General features: G+C 39.9%; 1 protein-coding gene across 7 annotated transcripts in view; it reads left to right on the top strand.

Annotated features, from left to right (window-relative positions):
- Trpm3 (transient receptor potential cation channel subfamily M member 3) overlaps window positions 1-21683 on the top strand; it is a 526011-nt gene that overhangs the window by 341110 nt on the left and 163218 nt on the right. For all 7 annotated transcript variants that reach the window (XM_055613953.1, XM_055613952.1, XM_055613951.1 and 4 more), the window contains one exon: window positions 4559-4682. In XM_055613953.1, coding sequence (XP_055469928.1) covers window positions 4559-4682 — 124 coding nt within the window. The remainder of the gene's footprint in view (window positions 1-4558; window positions 4683-21683) is intronic.

Below are 21683 nucleotides of genomic sequence, written 5' to 3'. Positions count from 1 at the left end.
TTTTAACTAATGTAACAACTGAAATACCCACCTTAAATAAGCAGAGAGGGCTTGAGGAGGTGGTCACGATTTTGCACATTTGAATGTATAAATAATTGGCCCGTTGGTGTGATAACAGACCTTAGCAGAACAAATGGAGCAGAACAAAGCTATCCACCTCCTGGCTGGGACACAAAAAGCGAGTCTGGATCCCTTTGAGAACATACTCCCAACATCTCAAAACCTTCTGTTGAGCACCAGGTCTGAACTAGTTACTTTTCTGTTTCCGTGATAAAACACCAGGACCAAGGCAAATTATAGAAGAAAGGAGTTATCTGAGGCTTACAATTCCAGAGAGCTAAAAGTCCATCATGGCAAGGAAGAGGCTGCAGACAGTAGTCATGATGGCTGGAGCAGAAACTGAAAGCTCCCATCATAAACTGCAAGCAGGAAACAGGGAGAGCATATGGCATTTGGTTTTGATACCTCAAAATCCAGCCCCAGTGACATACTTCATCTAGCAAGCCTACAACTCCTAAACCTACCCAAACAGGACCTGCCAACCAGGGACTACATTTTCAAACATCAGAACCCACAAGGAACAGCACTGTCATTCAACCATTTCTTGGGGATTTAACCATCCCCAGGAGAGCTATGCTGAGGCTAGGCCTTTATCGGAGAGAATTTGGGGGTCATTTTGTATCTAAACTATGGTGTTCTCATGCTGCAGCCATACTATCCTTTTTTTCCTTCTCTAAAGTGGGCCTATCCATGTCGTTTTATCGATCCCTTCCCATCTCTACCACCTTCATCCCTTTCTAGTGCTCATTCCTCTTCAAATGTCAGGTAAAGCATCATGTCCTCAGAAGTTTTCTCCAGGTCAGCTGTCACTAGCTCCTCTACTGTCAGTGACAGTTATAGCTGAATGCCTAATTCATTTCTTTCTATTCTACTCGAGGCTGGGAGTGAATTACTGCATCTATCCATATACCCCTGACATGAACCACAACGCCAACCACCAAGCAAATGTTAACATGAATTTTCTAAATGAGTGAATGACGGATGAGTGTGGATGGATGGGTGGGTAGATGGATGGATGGATGGATGGATGGATGGATGGATGGATGGATGGTTTCAAGATGATTTGAAACTAAGGCCATGGAGTAATTCAGAATCACTAAATATTAAGAGAACATTTATGATGTCCTTTCTCACCCTCAGCTGAACCTTCTCAAAGTGTGCATAACCCTTTGACACTAATCTTCCTGAGGGAGGAGTGAATTCAAGGTAACCTAACCTGCTTATTCTTAGATGAAGGACCTCCAGGATCCTTGGACTTAAGCTTTTTTTAAAAAAATAAGGGTACCACAATGAGCAACCTGCTGTGCTGATGGGAACCTTGTATATCTGGGGCACAGCAGGCCACTGATAGTCATTCTCAAGATTCTTGCCCTGGTTTCCGGGGAAAGGAAATCTCACAGCTGTCTGCTGCACCGGCCACAGTGATGAGGAAAGGCAATGATGTGAAGCATGTGATGCAGAGAGAGGCATCGTGGTGGCAGGGAAGAGCAGTGGGCACTCTTCTGCTCTGGCACTTACTTGCTTGGTGGATTTAAGTTTTTCACTCAATATGGCTAAAATCCATGCTTGTAAAATTAAAGAAATCTCCTGCCGACTGGGTTCCTGCCAGCATCAAATGAAATAATATTATTTCCATTTTATCTAGAAGTTGCTGCTATTTCAATAATGAAAGCAATGTGCAAAGTATAAAATGTACAAATGATAGGCAAAAAATATTATTTTACCACTGTCCTAAAGAACAGTTCTTATCTTCCTGATTTTTTAACAGTTATTGCTCTATAACAGAATTTTTCACCCCTTGCCATTAGATGATTGACAGATGCCTTTCTCAACAGGCTAGACAGAGGAGTAAAAAATTAGTAGCTTTAAAATTTTCATGTTTTAAATTTTGGCTTAATATTACGATTTAGGTGATCTCACTTTATAAGTGAGTGTTGTTCAGTTTCTGAACTGTTAACAATATATAAAAAGAAATCCTCGTTCAGGTTTTGTTTTTGTTTTGATTTTTAATGTTTAAAGGACTGGTCCTACCTCAGCCCCTTCCTGGTGGTGCTGTAAAACCCATTCCGAGCTTGGCCTGGAAGCGTACACCTTTAATCCCAACGCAAGGGAAGCAGAGGCAGTAAGATCTCTATGAATTCAGGCAGCCTGTTTTACCGAGTTCTAAACACTAAAGCCAGTCAAGGTTACACAGTGAGACCTTGTCTCAAAAAAACCAACAAAAACCATATGAACAAACAAAAGCCACGCTGAAAATTAATGTTGAAGTTAGTGAAGTTCCACCTTTAAACCAAAAATGCTATTAAAAACAATAGAAAACAAAACAAAAAACCCTAGGCTTTGCTCTTTTTATAGAAGAGGTGGGTAAAGAGCGATTTCATTTTCAATAGCATTGAGGTAAGGGTTAGGAGTGGTTTGAAATAGGGTCTCATAAGACCAGGTTGATCTTCAATTCACTAGTGGCCTGCCTTCCCTCTTAAAATTTTAGTTTTGCATATTAAATCAGGGATTAAAACATGCAACCTTTAAACCTAAAATAACTTTAAGATGTATCTGTTGAGATGATGGACAGAATTTCTTGTTACCAAAGGCTTCCAAGTAAGGAAATCTGAGGGCTGAAGATACAGCTCAAGGATACTATGCTCACCTAGCCCATGCCAGCCCCCGGGTTGGAGCCCAGCACAGCAACAAGCAAATAAGCAAACATCATAAAACAATGAACTGTGAGAGAGTCACCAACTAGTCACCTACATCAGGCCTAGCCTGTGCACTTAGAACATGGTCTGAAAAAGCATGTTTCTTGTTTTATAAAACGAGTGTGTAATGGAAGTGTATTTCTCACTGGGATACTCACTGATTTTTCCCAAATAGGTTTTTAGGTTCACAAATATAATAAATATTATCATAATAATATTATAGAAATGTATGATAAAGAATAAATAAAAATTAATAGCCAAGACCTAATTGTGCACTGGTTGGGGGATACTAACTCTCCCTGGCTTTTATTCTTTCTGAAGTACAAAAACTATTTTTTATTAAAGTAGATAGCATCATGCTTTGAGAATGTTGCTTCCTAGGAATCAGACTATGGCTCACTAGATTAAAAGTAAAGCCTTCAAAACAGTGATGACCTAAGCTCTCAGCCAGATAGGTTACCACCTTAGAAGATTCCTTTAAAACTCTTTTTTTATGTAAGTAAAAGGATTTTTTTAATTTTTTATTAATTACACTTTATTCATTTTGTATCCCCCCATAAGTCCCTCCCTCCTCCCCTCCCAATCCCACCCTCCCTCCCCTTTCTGCATGCATGCCAGTCCCCAAGTCCACTGATAGGGGAGGTTCTCCTCTCCTTTCTGATCTTAGTCTATCAGTTCTCATCAAAAATGGCTGCATGGCTCAGTGGATAAGAGCACTAGCTGATCTTCCAGATAGACCCAGGTTCAACTCCCAGAACCCATGTGGCAGCCCACAACTATAACCCCAGCTCCAGAGGATCCAACACTCTCATACAGACATACATGCAGCAAAATACCAATGTACGTAAAATAAAAATAAATAAACCTTTAAAACTCTTAAGGTGAGCATAATGGCACACCCTTTTAACCCCAGCAATAGGGGAGGTAGAGGCATGTGGATCTCTGTGAGTTCAAAGCTAGCCTATCTACAAAGGCTAGCCAAGGCTACCCAGAGAAATCCTGTCTAGAGAAACCCTGTCTCTAAAAAAACAAAACAAACAAACAAAAACTGTTAAGGTAGTAACCTAACTTCTATTTCCACTTGGGGTAGGGTGCCTGTTTTGTGCATATATGTATCTGTGTGTACATGGATGTGTATATGGGAGCCAGATGTCAACCAGGAGTATAACTCCTCACGAGACACCCACCTTCATTTTTTTAGGCATAGTCTAAGATGGTATAGCATTACAATTACGGTACAATTATAGCAAGTTCCTACCAAGCTGCAGATAAGCAATTAAAGGCATATCCGTGCAGAATCAGAGGTAGGCACTAAACATGAAAAGGAAAAAGGGCAACACATAGCTAAGTTCTACTTCCCATTTTGTCCTGTGAGGTTCTAAGACATGGAACAGCTGATGTTTATAAAAAAAAAAAAAAAAAAAAAAAAAAACATAGGAAGAAGTCACTCTGATTCAAAATGATTCCTCAGTTCTTTTACAATCTGTAATTTCCAGCTTCGGTGTAGGGTGGCTATGGTGGAGAATACTGTGCTGGGTATTTTGAAATGGCTAGAATGGAGGGTTTTGACTGTCATCACCATGAAGATATGGTAAATGTATAAACTGCTTGATGTGGTAAATACTTTGATTTTATTATTTCATAGTCCCTTATATACTGAAACATCACACTGTACCCTATTAACTATGAGTAATTATGTATAAGTTAAGATAAACTACACACACACACACACACACACACACACACACACACACACAGAGCAGGAGTTGTGTTGACCTGACTGGCCGTGGTTTTCGTTGCAGACTTATCAATGAATCTTTGAGGGACCAGCTATTGGTGACCATACAGAAGACCTTCACGTACACTCGCACCCAGGCTCAGCACCTGTTCATCATCCTCATGGAATGCATGAAGAAGAAGGAGCTGGTATGTCAGCCCCCGGGAGTGGCAGGGCACTCGTCACCCTCCTGCACCCCTTTCTCCTCCGAAGCCTTCATTTCACAGCCCTTCTGAAGTGCCGCTGGCTCCAGCACTTGAGGATTTTTCTGTGTTGGCTTTCATGAAGTGTGTGTAGTACATGTAGCAGGGTTCCCCACATTTTTTCCCTTTGAAGTTTATCCAAATACTTCACATTATCACAATCAAATGAGCTGAGGAGACTATAAAACTGGTTTCGTCCCAGGAATGCTCAGTTGATCCTCTCGAGTCTGGGTTTCCACTTTGCTTGTAGGTCAAAAGTCACTGGGTGTTTCTTGTCACTGTGCCTTTCGTGACACAATATCCAGGTTAAGATGTTAAGTAGTACCAATGGAAAATAGACTGAGCACCCTTAGAAGTGTTGGAACAGCTAATAAAGTTCCTGTGCTGCTGTCTTGCTGCTGCTTAAACGTTTCAGTGCAAAGTGTCTTACAGATGGTAAGTAATCAGAGATTCTCTGGCAGGGTGAAGAGGAACAACATGAGCGAACACTAAGAAGCCTTTAATATATGCCAGGCAGAAAGATAAGTCTTCCCGTCTGTTAACACAGGTGATCTTTGCAGCTCTCCCAGTAAGAACAAATGGCACCCTTCGGCTTTCCCTTGAGGAAGCTAAGACTTACTTGATGAGTAATAAGGAAATGAGACATTAAGCCAGTGATGGACAGTCACTGTGGGAAATATTCTTATTCAACATTCTTTCATCCAAACTGACAGAGTGAATTGCCCACTCTGGAAAGATTCCCATCAGGTGCTCAGGAAACAAACTAATCTCAAAGGCTAATTGAGCTGCTGATGAAGGTACCCAAACATTTAGATAGAATAACTAGCTTGATAAGCAAGACACTCTTTGGAAGATACCCACACACCCTTGTCAGTCAAGGCTTCCAGAAGTTTCCAGGCTTGAGATGACAACAGAGAAACAGGAGACACCTCTAATTCCTGAACATCTGTATGCTCAAGTGCATACCCTGCCATCTGGTATAACGGCACCAAAGAAGCAGTTAAGAGTCCATGGTGTGAGACCACCATGTTTGTTCCTTCTACAAGACATGGGAAGATTTTCTCCTGAGTACTGATAGTGTATAGACCCTGAGGCTGAAGCTCATGATGAACGCTTACCATGACAGGACTTTTCAGTAGCATTGAAATTTTCTAGAAAGGTAATTCTAGCAAAAACTTCTAGGAGCCACTGGAGGTTATAAAACTAAATGAGACTGGACGGACTTCACAGGGTGCTTTATGAGACTGTCCTTCAGGATTCTGCTGGATAATTGTCATTTCATCGTGAACCCTGAGGAAAAGGCTGAGTGGCTTTCCAGGCAAGTTAAGAAACGTAACACACTCACAGCTCCAGGCTAAGGAAATATATCTGAGCAAGCAGCAAATGCTCATCTCTCCACATATGGAGAGAAATGTTAAGGATTCATAAAGTCATACTTAATTTAAATAATTTCCAATTCTGAGGCTCAGTGTGGACAGTACCAAATGCTTTACAAATGAGGGGAAGAGAAGGTAGTATTTTCTCTTTTTTTTCTAGTCAGAAGAGTAAATTGGGGCAAAGCCTAGCTTAGACATAAGGCACCCATATACAGCCCAAAGAGCCAGTTAGAAGGGTCTTGGTGAGAAGCAGTCCTCACTTACCAGGCTGTAGCACATGGCATACAGAACAAAAAAATACACTGCAAAGTGAAATTCCTCGTCCATCTAATACTTCAGCTGTCCTTCGGTTGCCTTTAAAAGCTCCATGGGATAAAATATTCTAAGGCAAATCTGAGCAATTCAGATAATGCACCTGGCTCTATGGCTAATGCAGCATTTTTTTCCTGACCACAGTCATATAGCTTACATAGAAAAGAGCATCACTAGAAATATGTATTTACTTGGTAAAACATCAGCTTCAGAGTAGGGTGACCTGATGGAAAACACGCCTAGATGGGTGTTCTGATGTTTGCAGTAGGTCAGGCATCCCTGCTTGTCATTTTCTCACAGAGTTATAGTCTACATGCTTGACACAGTTCTTGAAATTCAACTCTCCCCTGCTTATCCAAAACCTGTCATGCTCTAAGAAAACAATATCCTCCTTAGAAACCAGGCTTCTCCAGGATTGCCAGCTATTTTGCCCATGCTCACATGTGAATTCTAAAGTTGTGTTGTCAAATCTACATGTGTGCCCACTGCTAGATGGGACCAGCAAGAGCACTGATGACTCATACAACAGAGACCTGCCCTTGAGGGAAGTCAAGGCCCATAAATGTATCCACTTGTTTTCCCTCCATCGCACTAGGATACCAAAATATCCCGATCCATGCTTCTTCCTCTGTTTCTGGTACTAGAGGAGAGAGTTCTCTCTAAAATGGTCTCCCAGCATGGGTCAAACATCTCCTCATATCATACTTCCTCTGTGATCTTGCTTCTTTTCGTTTTTTTTTTTTTTAACAATAACCCTTCATCTGTGAGGTACCACCTTTTTTTTTTCCATTTTGCCAATCCTTCAATGGCACCGGTTTCCTCTCATCCTCAAACTTCCATTTCCTCTCCTCTTTCCCTTTCTTTTCTCATGGCTTTCACCCACTGAAGCCATAACATGTACAGTTTTGTTATTTTACTGTGTGTCATTTTTTAAGAGAATTTAATATCTTCTACCATGGGAGTCTGCATCAATTTCTCCTTGAAATTCTGCCAAATTTTTCCTTAATGTGTTTTGAGATTGTGTTCCTAGGCTCATAAGATTTTACAGTTGGCTCTGTTTCCAAGTGACTCATTGTCTGCCATGATTCATCAACCTTGTTCATTCCTGACAGTGTCTCTGCCTTGCTTTTCAGCTCATCTGGTATTAGTACAAGTGCATCAGCTTCCCCCATTTCATGCTTTCCTGGAAATGAAAGCTTCTATGACCTTTTCTTCATTTCCAATCTTTCAATACCTTACTGCTCGGTGTATTTCTCAGGATATATAGCTTTCATTTTTAATATCTTCTAAATAGAGCTAATACGGTAAGCTTGGCCTATTTGCATGTGCTCTGAGATATTTGCCCTAAATAAGCTTCTTCTGCATTTTATTCAGTCAATGAGACAGTCTCACCTGCTGAGCCTCCTTTAAGTATTTCAACATGGTTTCCCTTTTTATTGATAACGCATACCTCTTGCTGGCTTTAACAATGACCTGTTTGGATGCTATTCATAGAACTGTATTTCTGGCCTTCACCTCTCTCCCTCCATCTCCACAAGCATAATTAAAACTTGCTTTGGAAGCCTTGCTTGGTTTCCCATTGTTATTTCAAATTTTGAATGTCTAGAAACAACAGTCTCCATAATTCCCCCCCAATACCTCCCACCCCTACACCTCCACAATGTCCCACCTCCTAACCTCCACAATGCCCTGAATCCACACTTCCACAACCCCCTGCCCTCTGGTTCTTGGCATTTCCGCTGTCCTGTGAGCCTCAGCTCCTGCTTTTTCCTCCCTAAGCTGCTACTCAGCCAGTCATTGCCAAGCTGTCTTGGCGTTCTTTTGGCATTGTCTCTGGTATTTGCCTCCTTTGCTCTGACTCCAGTAGCCACTATTCTCATTTTCCTTCACCAGTTCTATATGGATTGTTCCCTCTATCTTGGGAAGGAGACCTTTTTCTTGTCCATTAAGCTTTCTACACACTGCTCCTAGCTTCACCTTCGGGGAGCCCATCTCTCTCTCTCTCACACACACACACACACACACACACAGAGAAAATTATTAGGACAACAAAGAGCACTATGCAATTCTATTTTATCACATGCTTTTGGTTAAAAGCTTCAAGAATTATATAGTAATTGTGACACTATTATTTCTTACTCCTGTTCTATAGTTTTGAGAATAATGTAGTTATTCAATGGTTTATTTTGTCTTTCAATTGTATATTAAAACTTTATTGAAAACTTGGTGGCTTGAAACTAAGACAGGGAATAAAAATCTCTTTTAAGGATAGTTTATGATAAAAATTAATTTAATATTATAATTTTCTGAGTGCTTGAGAGGGTCTGTGGTGCTTTATCCAGCCTTTGTGACATAGAAGCATGGCTTTTCTACTCACTTCCTTATAGCAGGTTCTCGTTTTCAACAATGGTTCTAAATCAGTAAACACAGAAATGGTATTAGGGGCATTTATCCAGTGTATAAAGTTACGCTGGACAGGAATGAAAATGAACCAATTTTTCTTAAATTTTATCACCTAAAAAGCATCTAAGGACCACTGCCAAATTGATTCCATTCATGAAGATGAAGCCTGTTTGACCAAATAAGCTACCAAGCACCAAATATTGGTGATTCAGATTCAATATATGAAAGGGCAGGAGACAAATATTCAAAGCACAACAATCATAGAGACACCCACAAGTAAACATGAAAAAGAGAAGGATGGGGATGGGGAAGGGTACACTATATCAACTTTTAACCTAGGACATAATGGATACACAACCAAATAAGCTCAATTGGTGGGCTAGGACGGTAGTCTGCTCATAGCAGCTGAAGCTGTAACACTTCATTAGCATCATATTCTCCCTTGGGTAGGGCAAGGAAAAAGAAAGTGTGCTAATAAGAGACAGGAAGGAGGGTCAAAAGTGATGTAAATGCGGTGTTCATATATGAAGTTCTCAAAAAATTAAAAACAATGTGCTAATGAAGTACCTGGAAGCAAGGCCACTAGATCACCATTTTTGTCTCCTTTCAGACACTTCTTTGAAATTCTTGGCATTCAGTTTTCTTTTCCCTCTGAAACCTTCCTATCAGTCCAATTTAGACTCTCAGTTTTCCAATTTCTTTGTTCCTCTTAAATACACTCTCTGTTTCCCTCCCTCTTCCCTACTTTATAAGCTGATGTTCACCAAAGATCAACTCGCCATGCTCTTCCTTTTCTTTGCTATTATGACATCTCTTGCATTAAAATGGGTCTGAATGCACACATATCTAGTCTTATCATCTTCTGCATTCTTCACCCTGGATCACACACACATTCTTGCTCGCTCTGCTGCTCTGTGGAAGCCTGGTCTGGTGATCCTCTAACCCTCCTGGACACTGCATGGGTTGGCAAATTGCCATAGCCAGTAGAGAGTATTTAAGGTTTGGCATACCACGCATGCTTTATGTCTTTTCTCTTCAACAACCCTGCAAAATCTAAAGGCATTCTGAACTTCTTAGCCACCGAAGAACAAGTGATTAACAGAACTTCATGGACAGATGGAGTTGTGCTGGCTTCTTGCTATAATAATGCCAGATCCTCCTTGCTGAAACACAGAGGAAAACATGTCACTCATTTGAACATAAAGCTATGGTGGTGTTTTCCTACAGTTCACTCTGAAAATCCATTCATTCTTTATTAACGCCTCTTGACAACCAAACTGACCTTCGTACTTGTTTTTATTTCCTAATTTTCTATATGTTTTCTTATGTAGAACACTCTCATTTTTCATTTTCAACAGCAGATCCTCCCTTCTTCCTCTTCTTCTCCCTCCCTCCTTCCCTCTTACTTCTATCTTTGGATCTGTGTGTCTCTCTCTGTCTCTCTGTTTCTGTCTCCTTGTTTCTCTGTCTCTCTGTCTCTCTGTCTCTCTGTCTCTCTCTCTCTCTCTCTCTCTCTCACACACACACACACACACACATACACACACACACCTGGAATACATTTAACTCTTGACTCCCTTATCTGTAACTCTCATCTTCATTGTCATATATTCAGATACATATTTATACAGATATATATAAGCATTCTATATAAGCTCTTAAGAACCAAATCCACATTTTATTTATTATTCCCTTTTCCCTACACTCACTCAGGCTTAAATGTGCTTAGTACCACAGTATATACATAGCAAACACTCAATAAATATTTGTTTATTGTATTACTGAATGAAAAAAAAAATCTCAGGTTTTGGGATAATGCTTGAAATTCAAATATTTCATTAAAAGCTCTTCCAACAAGAGCATATCTCCTTGGGGAATTGCAGATTTGGTTGCTGACCTAGATTTGATTCAGGCCATCTGTTTCAGTCTTTGACCTGTGGGAAACCATCTAATCTGGTGACTATTAGAAGCCAGCTCTAGAAGACAAACCTGATTCCATTCTGACTTCATCACTACCATGGCTTACCCAGCACTGATTCTCAGGATCTCAGCTTTAAAACAGAAAGACCATCATCTCACTGGTTCTAGAATCTATTATATTCCATTTTTGATCCAGATCATGTTTTGATTTTTTTCCAAACTCAGTAAGACAAACATCAGTTTACTAGATTAAGGATTCTCTCAGGACTCTTCAAGTCCAATATCCCCAACCAAATACAAAGCTAAAACTTATCCAGATGTGTCTTCCTGTGCTTCACAAAAGAGTCCTGGCCTCTGGAGATGATGAATCTCCCCTAGACACTAGAGAAGACTGTTAGTCTGTGCCTGATGAGTCTCTGGATCACTAAATCCCATCGTTATCCAGTGCAGGCGAAGTAACTGTTTCTATGAGAACAGAAGATGGTGCTGTCATTCAAGGACAAGACTCTATGTTTAGGAAAAGAAGGAGAACTCTTTACCCTTCCTTTGTTGGCTTCATTAAAATCAAGCAAGCATGACCTATAAAGCAGCCCCATCTCCTGCTGAAGATAGGTATGATACATATGACCTATTGCATAAATGCATGTGAGGCTCTTACTATCATTAACATGGAGCCTCAGCATCATATGAACATGCCTAGGGACCATCAGTACTTCCACCCTAGATGTTGGGAGAGTTAAGAGTCAGCATGCATAAAGAATGTTAGCAAAGTGCAGGGCTTCTAGGAAGCATTCAGTTATTAATTGTCATTACAGTTATTCTATGAGTCACTTTGGGGGCCAAAGGATATGCCCAGATGTCACCATTTGCCCTTTGATTTTTTTTTCCCCATCCTAGATAAAATAACCAGGGACTGATATGTTAACACCAGTCACCCGCCATTAGCATCATTACGTTCCATCCTCCCTCCTTCCTCAACTTAACAGACCAGTTACAAGAAATGTATGTCACCTCTAGATGACAAGAAAAGGGGGAAGTTAAACCTTCTTCAGAGAAGAACTGGACCAGTACTGAAAGACAGAGCTTTAGAATGGCCGTGGTTAGCGATGACTCACTGACAAGGCACGCCATCAACTCAACTGCATACATTTTTTTTTAAATAACCAATTTTACTGCAGCACAGAGATCAGACTTTTACTTGCTTCATACCTCTACACATTACTTGACTTTAAAAGTTTTGTAATTACAGATTTTATAATCTGTAAAGTCAAGTGTTAAAATCTCCTAGCCACAGGAGAAATTTCTACTCTGCAGCAGAATGGCACAGTGCTCAAACAACCCAGTACTCTTCCATTGCCTATTAACAGAAAATAGATTATTAAAAATAAATAAAACTTATATTTTGTATATACTTTTCATGTGAACATTCAAATTTTTTTTTGAGACAGAGTTTCTTGTGTAACAGCCCCAGCTGCCCTGAGCTCACTCTGTAGACCAGGCTGGCCTCAAACTCTCAGAGATCCACCTGCCTCTGCCTCCCAAGTGCTGGGAGCTGGGCTTAAAGACATGTACCACAACAGTCCATCTTATTCTTAAGGAGAAAATGAATGTACAATTCCCTTCTAATTTTAGCCAGCCTGGTCACATATAAAATTCCTTTTACAGTTTATTCACTTTTTATATCCCTTTATTCACTTCTTACATCCAAATAAGAAAAGTCATTCTTTTCCTCATCAAAAACTAAACACAACTTAGACCTTTTTAACTTTTACTACAAAAAAATCCTTACTCTTCTCACATAAGGAGTTATTTCCAGTGTTTAATGTATTTGTTTGTTTGTTTGTTTATGATTTTTAACTCATAGTAGCTTTAATTTCTTTGAAAATCTGGGAAGAAAGCAATTTTGATCTTAATATATAAAGTATTTTGTGCATATATACCATTTAATGTATTCCTAATCAACACTATACTGTGTGGCTGATGAATCAACATACATGGATGATTCAGTGTGCTTGATGTAACCTCTGTTTATTTACAGACACTGAGGCATGTCTATACCTTCATAGAACTTAGCACTTATACTCTGGTGAGCGTGCCTTTGTTTCTCATATGCCTTTCATAAGGAAAGCAACTGTGTCTTCCTTGTCATTATATCCTTGCCCAAGGAGAACTGTTACCCATATATATATATATATATATATATATATATATATATATATATATCCGTATTTCTACTAAGTTAATACATTTGTTCATGTGGTCAAGTTGGCCAACACACTACACATTTTCTTGATGAAACTATTGAACAATCATCTTACTTTCAGAACAATTCTTATTAGGTTACCCAACCATCACTTGTCACTTAAAAATCACCCACTAGTCAGAATTGCATTGATCCTGGCTTTGTCACCTGTCCCTCCTCCAACACAGAACACAATTAAGAATGACTGGGTTGTAGTACTTTAACTTTAAAAATGAAGCAGACCGAGCTGGAGAGGTGGCTCAGCACTGGCTCTGCTCTTCCAGAGGTCATGAGTTTGAGTCCCAGAAACTACATGGTGGCTCACATTTATACTGGGATCTGATTCTAGCATGCAGGTGTACATGCAGATAGAGCACTCATTTATGTAAAATACGATAAATAATTACTTAAGAAAAAAAAAGAATGAAGCAGACATCTCTTAATTCCTTCCAATTGATTCATCACAGTTCTGCTGGTGCATGTCTTCGATCCCAACATTCGGAAACAGAGGCAGGGGGATTGCACAAGTCACAGGCCAGCCTGTTCTACAAAGCAAGTTCCAAGCAAACCAAGGCATCGTAGCAAGACTATCAAAACAAAGTTCCTGAAACCATGAATCTATCCACAAACTTCCATCTCGTTTAGAATTACCCAGGGTACGCATTCTTTACAAACCTTAATTCTTCAAAATGTTCATTAAGCAAAGCGAGCCACTGAAAGTGTCCAGGAAATGCTATTCTGAAACACATTGCTTCCATATACTCACCAAAGTACCCAAAAACAGAAAAATGGAAGCCTTGCTAAGCCCTTCTCTATTTGCTTACCAATAGATGGGTCCTAAAAAGAATACAAACAGTAACTATACTCTGCTCACTAACCCTCATCAAGATCTTGGAGGCAGAAAGGAAGGAAACTCAACCAAAGACCTGGAAAGGCCTTAGAAAAACCATTTTCTGTCTTTCCCAAAGTCCATGCAGCTGCTCCTAGACAAATGGTTCTCAACCTGCGGGTTTTTCACAGGGTCACATATCAGATATCCTACAAATCATATATTTACATTATCATTCACAATAGCAAAATTACAGTTATGAAGTAACAATGAAAATGTCCTAGATCATTTACTCTGAAGATAGTGCTACACACAGACACACACACACACACACCAACTCTCCGACTCCAGCAAAGGAGTTTGTCAGCAGAACCTTGCCATTTTCTTGGTGGTCCTGCCTAATTATTCTCCTCTGGGAATAGCTCAGACAGGTTTTCAAAACCATTACCTGTGAAGCGTAAGATAAGCATGAATAGAAAACCTAGGAAAAATAATCAAAGATGGGTTTTACTATACAGACCCCAATCCTTTTGCTTTCTCCACTGTAAATACTTGTAAATATTTCAGTGATTTTTCTCTTGCCCTCCTCCCAGTGCATACTGGGAGATGTCCCTCTGAAATTGAGACTTCCCAGTTTCCCTCTCTATAAATAGGACTCAATATGGTAAAAACAGGCTAGGCTTCTTCCCTGGCCTATCCTGTGTTTTCTAAATTGATTGATGCCAGAGTAAAACTCCTTAATGGGTAGGTCAAGCCAGACTAGGAAGCATCTCTCCATGTCTAAGCTAAAGGCTTTAACCATATGACCCTAAAGATGAGTTTCTATAGTGTGTTTTCCTCGCTTAGTCCTCTTGAAGCTTCTCTGAACCTTTCTCGTGAATGCACCCGATCCCAACACTTGGAGGGCAGAGGCAGGACTGCAGGGCCAGCAGAACTCTATAGTAAACACTTGCCTTCTCCCAATCACCTCCAACGATACAGCCAAACCATCCCATCGTTTGTGTACAGCCATTTAGCCTTGTGCACAGTCTCAACACAAATTAAAGTTTTCAAATTGTAATCACTGAAATCCCAAATTATTTCTGATTCTCTGGTTCTCTAAAAGTAAAGCACAGGTTCTGGAACTCCCATCTATGAAATTTACTCAAGTTTCTAATTGAAACGTCCGAGATGCTGAACCCAATCACTTTCCGTATGCAACAACCTCAAACTCCAGGAGGTGCCAGGCCCTCATATACCACAAGTGACTGGTAGTGTCCAAGGTAAAACGCTCTTACTGAGCAAAAACTCCCTTGAGGCAGGGCTCCAGGCAGCGGAGTCCTAGCCTCCTTGAAATTCAGAGCATCCATCACTTCCCAGCTATCCACACTTTGGCTTTTATTCTGACCCAGGCAACTGGGGAATCTCCCACAGGGTGCAAACCAGTTCGCTGTGACTTGCAAACACATGTATATCAACACTTTGCTCAAATTTACTCAGAAAACTCTGCACGCAAATTCACAATATTTTAGAGTACTTACCCACTGTCCCAGGTGTATAAAGCACGTAGGAGCACAGAGGACTTGGGTTGCCTGTGCCTGCTTACCCGATGCTAGGGACAGGCTATCACTAAAATTCTACTCCAGATCGTCTGTCAAACAGTGGTGGAAGAGAAAGTTTCTTAGACTAAGCTTACTACTGCTGGGGTAAAGAGAAATAACCAAGGCCTCCCAAACAGGTGAAAAATCACAGACTATATTAGGTTCTGAGAATGCCCTTCAGCACATCTGCTCACAATTTGTGGGCTAACAAATGTGAGGCGAAGAAAACTTAATCGACTACACTTTGGCCAATCAACTCAACTGATTACAGCTCAATCATCAACTGATGATATCTTACCAAGTTCGTCGGTTTACAGGGCCTCCCGAAACCAGGCAAAACTCCCTTTCCGAGATTAAGCTCTCATACTGAGCTGGCCTTTGAAGCTCTGTTCAAAATCTTTCAGCCCAAGTCGATGACCTCCTGCAAGTCTTACTTAACTCCCATGACCAGGCGCACTCCATATGCTTCTGATGGCCATGAGAAGAGCCTTTTATCTCTTCGACAAGTTTTCAGTCAAGGATCAAGCTTCATACCAGTACTCTATGAAGCACAATGTTCGGGAAGATACGGGGATTTTCTTAGATAATGAACTATTCCTGAACTATGTAAACTTTATCTGAACTTCATCTTAACAACTCAAGTTCAAACACTTTCAGTGAGACGGAGGATGTTTTGAAAGCCCCTTGCTAAGCCCGACTTCTAATATCAGAGTAGCTACCCAGCCTGTCCTGAAGAGAATCAAAGGACGATGGACATCTGCTGCGGGTCTAGCACAGGATTCTTCTTTCACCTGGCTGAGGGGTGGAGGCCTAGCTAACTGTTTGCCCTTCGAGCTGGGTCCCTCACACAAGACATGCAGACAGATGTTGCTGGCTGCTCTTGCAGGGACCGTCTTGTGAGAAAAGTATTCATACTGGAAGATGTAGCCTGACTTGGGTCTGGTTCTAGGAACCACACTTTGTGACTTTCCTACCCCACCTCTCCTGGCATCCCAGGGAGAAGCATGCCAGGAACAGCCCATCTTTCTCTGCGCAGAAGGCACAAATGCAACACAGCACTGCAATAGAAAACTAGTTCAGATTTTTTTTTACTTACAAATCCTGGGCAAAAGGAGGATGTCTGGAAATAGTCCTCCATCCTGTAGTGTGTGAGAAGAGCAAGGAAGAGAGAAAAAGGGAAGGAGAGAAATGGGGAGGAAGGGGAGAGAGAAAAAGAGGAGGGGGATGCACAGAAACTGGCAATCTGTTTAAAGGAACAGGGTGTGGGCTAGTCTAATTACACAGGCAAATAACCTGAACCCTTTAAAGGGGACCTTTAAAGGAAGCTGGGAAAGCTAAGAGCAGTCTGCCCAGTGGCTTGTATCATTTAGGTGAGGTGTAGGCCAAGAGATTGGCAAGGGTGACTGAGCCTGGCTTCAGTTAAGCTTGTATTCCAGATGGATGGCAAGACACCAATGCGAAGATATAAGCACTTGCTGTTGCCGGTGGGACAGAAGGGCATAGCATCTTAGAAAATGTCTTCCAGGCCTGGCGAGATCAGTGGTGGAGAAGCACAACACTCTTGCAGAAGACCTGAGTTCAGTACCCAGCACCTACACAGGGTGGTTCACAACCACATAAAACTCCACCTCAAATCCGCATATCCACACACAGGCACACAGGCATATACATAATTAATTTTGTAATCTAAAATAAATAGAAAATGATCTTCCAATTGACAAGGGATTACTGATATATTTTTGGAGGTCTGAACCTCTTAGGCAATCGAAATATTGCTGTTCTAGGAATAAGGTTGAGGCAGGCTGAAAGTTGTTTGCCTGCTTTAAATCTCTTGATTTCCTTGAAATACTCTCAATGCTGGCCAAGGGATTTGGGAATCCTTGCCTCATCCTCTAGAAAAGTAATAACATCTAAATCTTGACATCGGGATTAAATGAACTAATATATACAGAGAACTCAATAAGCACTCAAAAATATTTTATTGCAACTGATGGCTATGTTGTTTATATATCGCTTTATATTTACCAAAGAGCATTTCAAATAATCTTATTTGGTACCAAAGTCAACTTTACTGGAGTCTCTATTAATAACACCACTTTACAAAAGGAAACAAATACTTAATGGCACTAAATAACAGATCCAGTGTCATTTCCTTGTTTAGTGACAGTTAATCTTGAGCCAAAATGTTTGCAAGTTATAGAATCTAACCGGCAAGTATGAACAAGTTAAAGTCATTTTAAAGAACCCATTTTATGTTTTCAATTTTGAGATTCCTGGAAAGGAAAGCCTCCCTTGCTCCTGGGCATTCCTGAATGCCCTCTGACCCAGGTTCCAGGCTGAAAATTCCTTGGAGAATTATGTAAGCATGGTGCCCAATTATCCTTATGCTCTTAAAATACTCATTGAAAGAAAAAAAGGAACTTGAAGGTAATGTCGTTTACAGCATTCCTTGCCAAGACAACTGACAACACCTTTTCTCGTGTGATGTGTGTATTTCATAATAACCCTTTATAGATGCAAAATTACGTTGCAGGACTGTGTCATTTGAAGTGTAGAACAACACAGCCAGAATTGCATCTGTTCTTAATCTAGTCAGAACAAAGAAATAGATTGAAAGAGGACAAGAGTGAATGGCAAATGTCACTTTGATTCCATCTCCTCACCTCAGAGTCATAAGGGCCTAACTCATAGCTGATTTTTTAAAAAAAAATGCAGAATCTTAATGTCTACGGCCTCCTATATCCACAGTCATTAAAAAAGTCAGTAGAAAGAATGGGTAAACATGAGTACCCTATTTTCTGTGGAAATTAAAGTAATATAATAAATATAAATGCCTTTACACATCAAAAATAGGCATGTGGCATTATTTTTTTTTCCATTAAAAGCACACTGACTGACTACTACATAAGACAATTGGTAGTAGCTGAGGAGTTTTCACCTCATCTCCGATCTGAATTCCCCTCTGCCCCTTAGAGGGGATCTCATTGCACCGACTTCAGGGTACTTTCTCAGGCTGGATCCAATGGGACCATCTCAAGCTGATGTCAGTACCAGCCAGTGAATGGCTGATGAATGATTTCCTCAAAGAACTCTACACTAACCAGAAACACCCATTTATCTTCAAAAGTGCTTCTCGGAATGACAGATTTTTAACCACTGATTGCATAGGTCACTTTAGGTGAAATACGTAATAATAGTTTGCTTTGTTTTATGTCTTTAATTGTATAAGTTTATGAAATAACTACAATAAAATTAAGAGATGTAGATTTAACTTAAACTCAAATTTAAAATATTGTAAAGGGAATCAGCATGAATAAAAAAAGTCCAACTGTGGAGTTGGTAGAGAAGTGAAACTTGTAGCTGGGTATGGATGAGTTGTAAGTCTCTCCTCCTTACCCTGAAACCAGGACCTTCACAGGATCTAGACCTTGTCTGCTTTCCAGACACGGCTTCAAGTGTTAGTACTTGCGCTAGTAACTTTTTTATTGCTATGATAAAGCACCATGATCTACACAACTTACAGAAGAGAGAGTTTCTTTTGGCTTACAGTCCCAGGGAGACAAGAATCCATTATGATAAGGAGAGATGACAGCATATGGCAGGCATAATGGCAGCAACTGGAAGCTGAAAGCCCATATCTTTAATGGCAAGCTTAGAACAGATAAGATCAACTACAAATAATGTAAAGCTTTTAACTTCAACTCTCACTCTACTTTCTAAAGCAGGACTACACTTCCTAAATCTCCCCCAACTAGTACAAACAAATGGTACCAAGTGTCCAGATATTCAAGACTATGGGGGACATTTCTCCAAACCATTATGTCTTCTTCTTCCTTGAATATCAGTCTAACCAATTTCAATTTTCTAAAATACCAAAGACTATTTCACCTCTATAACTTACAATATTCTCATGACAAAATATCATGCCTGTGTAATGTTCCACCTCCCTCTAGCCTCTGTACTCACTATAAAGACTGCTTCATTCTTAAAACCTAGAGCAAAGGGTATCTGCTCTCAAAGAAACTGGGAAATAATTGAACATGGTAACTCAAGAAAGATACTGGTCAATAATGGTACATGAAGACAGAGCCGAGAAATGAACTTTGCCTAGGAAGACTACAGTATATACAGAATGACTACAGTTGATAGATTCTCACTGTCTAGCATCTCACAGACTGACCATCAGCCAGAATCTCATAGTAGATAAAGAAACCACTTAGAATATTTTACATGTCACCTCAGTCTGAGAGATGCTGAGGTTCATCTAAAGATCCTGGGCAGCAAAGCTAAAACATGAGACTAGGGCTTACATAAACTAAAACATTCACAATAATAGTTGTGTTGCTTTTCTAATTAGAAATATATTTAACCATAGACATAAATAGAATATAAAGATCTATCAAGAGAATAAATAAATGAATACTTTAAGTAAAATCATCATTATCTTAGTGCATTTTATTATGCATAGTCTTTACATAATTGAAATAATTGTTTACATATATTTACATATCCCAGCCTTTAAAAAACTTAACTATATGCATGATATTTTATGCCTTTAAAAATATGATTATATAAAAATTTTAAGTAAAAAATTTTATTATAATAAGCAATTTTTTTCAGAAATTTGTTTATCTTTAAGATCTAAAAAAAGCATTAAAACTTTAAGGAACAAAGATGTCTCCGATAGCCCAGACTGCAGGTTACGAGGAGGGAATCAAGACAATTTCTGGGAGCTGGAGATATAGTTCAGCAGTCCTGGATTTGGTTCCCAGAACCCACATCAACTATGTTATTCCAGCTCCAGGGAGTCTGATGCCCTCCTCTGGCCTCTGTGGGCATTGCACACTGGGATACACATACAGAAAGGTAGGCACACACGTATACATAGATTAAAAATAATTTTTTTTCAAAGAGAATAACTGGGAGAAGTTAATGACATGGGTCTGAAACATAGACAGAGACAGCTGGGCAGCATGCTCACAAGCAGACAGCCTTGCAGAGCTCTCCCTTCATTGTTTCTCTCAGTAGTTCAAGCTAACAGAACATCAAGAATGAATCAGGGGCTGTAGAGAGGGCTCAGCATGTGAAGTGCTGTGCATGTAAACTCAGACCCAGAGCAGCCACGTAAAAACCAGGCATGCAAAGTAGAAACCCTAGTCCTGGGAAATAGAGGCAGGCAGAGGTCTTTGATCCACTTGGACTTTAGTTTTGTGCAGGGTGATAAGTATGGATCTATTTGCATTTTTCTACATGTAGACATCCAGTTAGACCAGCACCATTTGTTGAAGATGTTGTCTTTTTTCCACTGTATGGTTTTGACTTCTTTGTCAAAAACTAAGTATCTATAGTTGTGTGGGTTTATTTCTGGGTCTTCTATTCAATTCCATTGATCCACCATCCTGTTTCTATGCCAGTACCATGCAGTTTTTATTATTATTGCTCGGTAGTACAGCTTGAGATCAGGAATGGAGATACCCCCAGAAGATCTATTGTTGTACAGGATCATTTTGGCAATTCTGTTTTGTTTGTTTGTTTGTTTGTTTTTGTTTTTCCATATGAAATTGAGAATCGTTCTTTCAAGTTCTGTAAAATATTATGTTGGCATTTTGATGGGAATTGCATTGACTCTGTAGATTGCTTTTGGAAGGATGGCCATTTTCATAATGTTATTCCTACCGATCAATGAGCGTGGGAAATCTTTCCATCATCTGATATCTTCTTTAATTTCTTTCTTCAGAGACTTGAAGATTTTTTCAAACAGGTCTTTCACTTGCTTGATTAGAGTCACACCAAGGTACTTTATGTTATTAGTGGCTATTGTGAAGGGATTAGTTTCCCTAATTTCTTTCTCAGTCCTTTTGTCTTTTGTATACAGGAGAGCTACTGATTTTTTTGAGTTAATTTTGTATCCAGCCAATTTGCTGGTGTTTATCAGCTGAAGGAGTTCTCTGGTTGAATTTTTGGGGTCGCTCATGTACACTATCATATCATCTGCAAAGTGTTACTTTGACTTTTTCCTTTCCAATTTATATCCCCTTGATCCCCTTTAGTTGTCTTATTGCTTTAGCTAGGACTTCAAGAACTATGTTGAAGAGATATGGAGACAGTAGGCAGCCTTACCTGATTTCCCCTTGATTTCAGTGAGATTGATTTAAGTTTCTCTCCATTTAATTTGATGTTGGCTATAGGCTTGCTGTATATTATCTTTCACTATGTTTGAGTATGCACATTGTATCCCTGATCTCTCCAAGACTTAAAGCATGAATGGGTGTTGGATTTTGTCAA

Source organism: Psammomys obesus, unplaced genomic scaffold (assembly GCF_907164565.1).
Source record: "Psammomys obesus unplaced genomic scaffold, mPsaObe1.curated_primary_1811, whole genome shotgun sequence".
NCBI lineage: Eukaryota > Metazoa > Chordata > Mammalia > Rodentia > Muridae > Psammomys > Psammomys obesus.
This window is presented reverse-complemented; position numbering and strand designations above follow the sequence as displayed.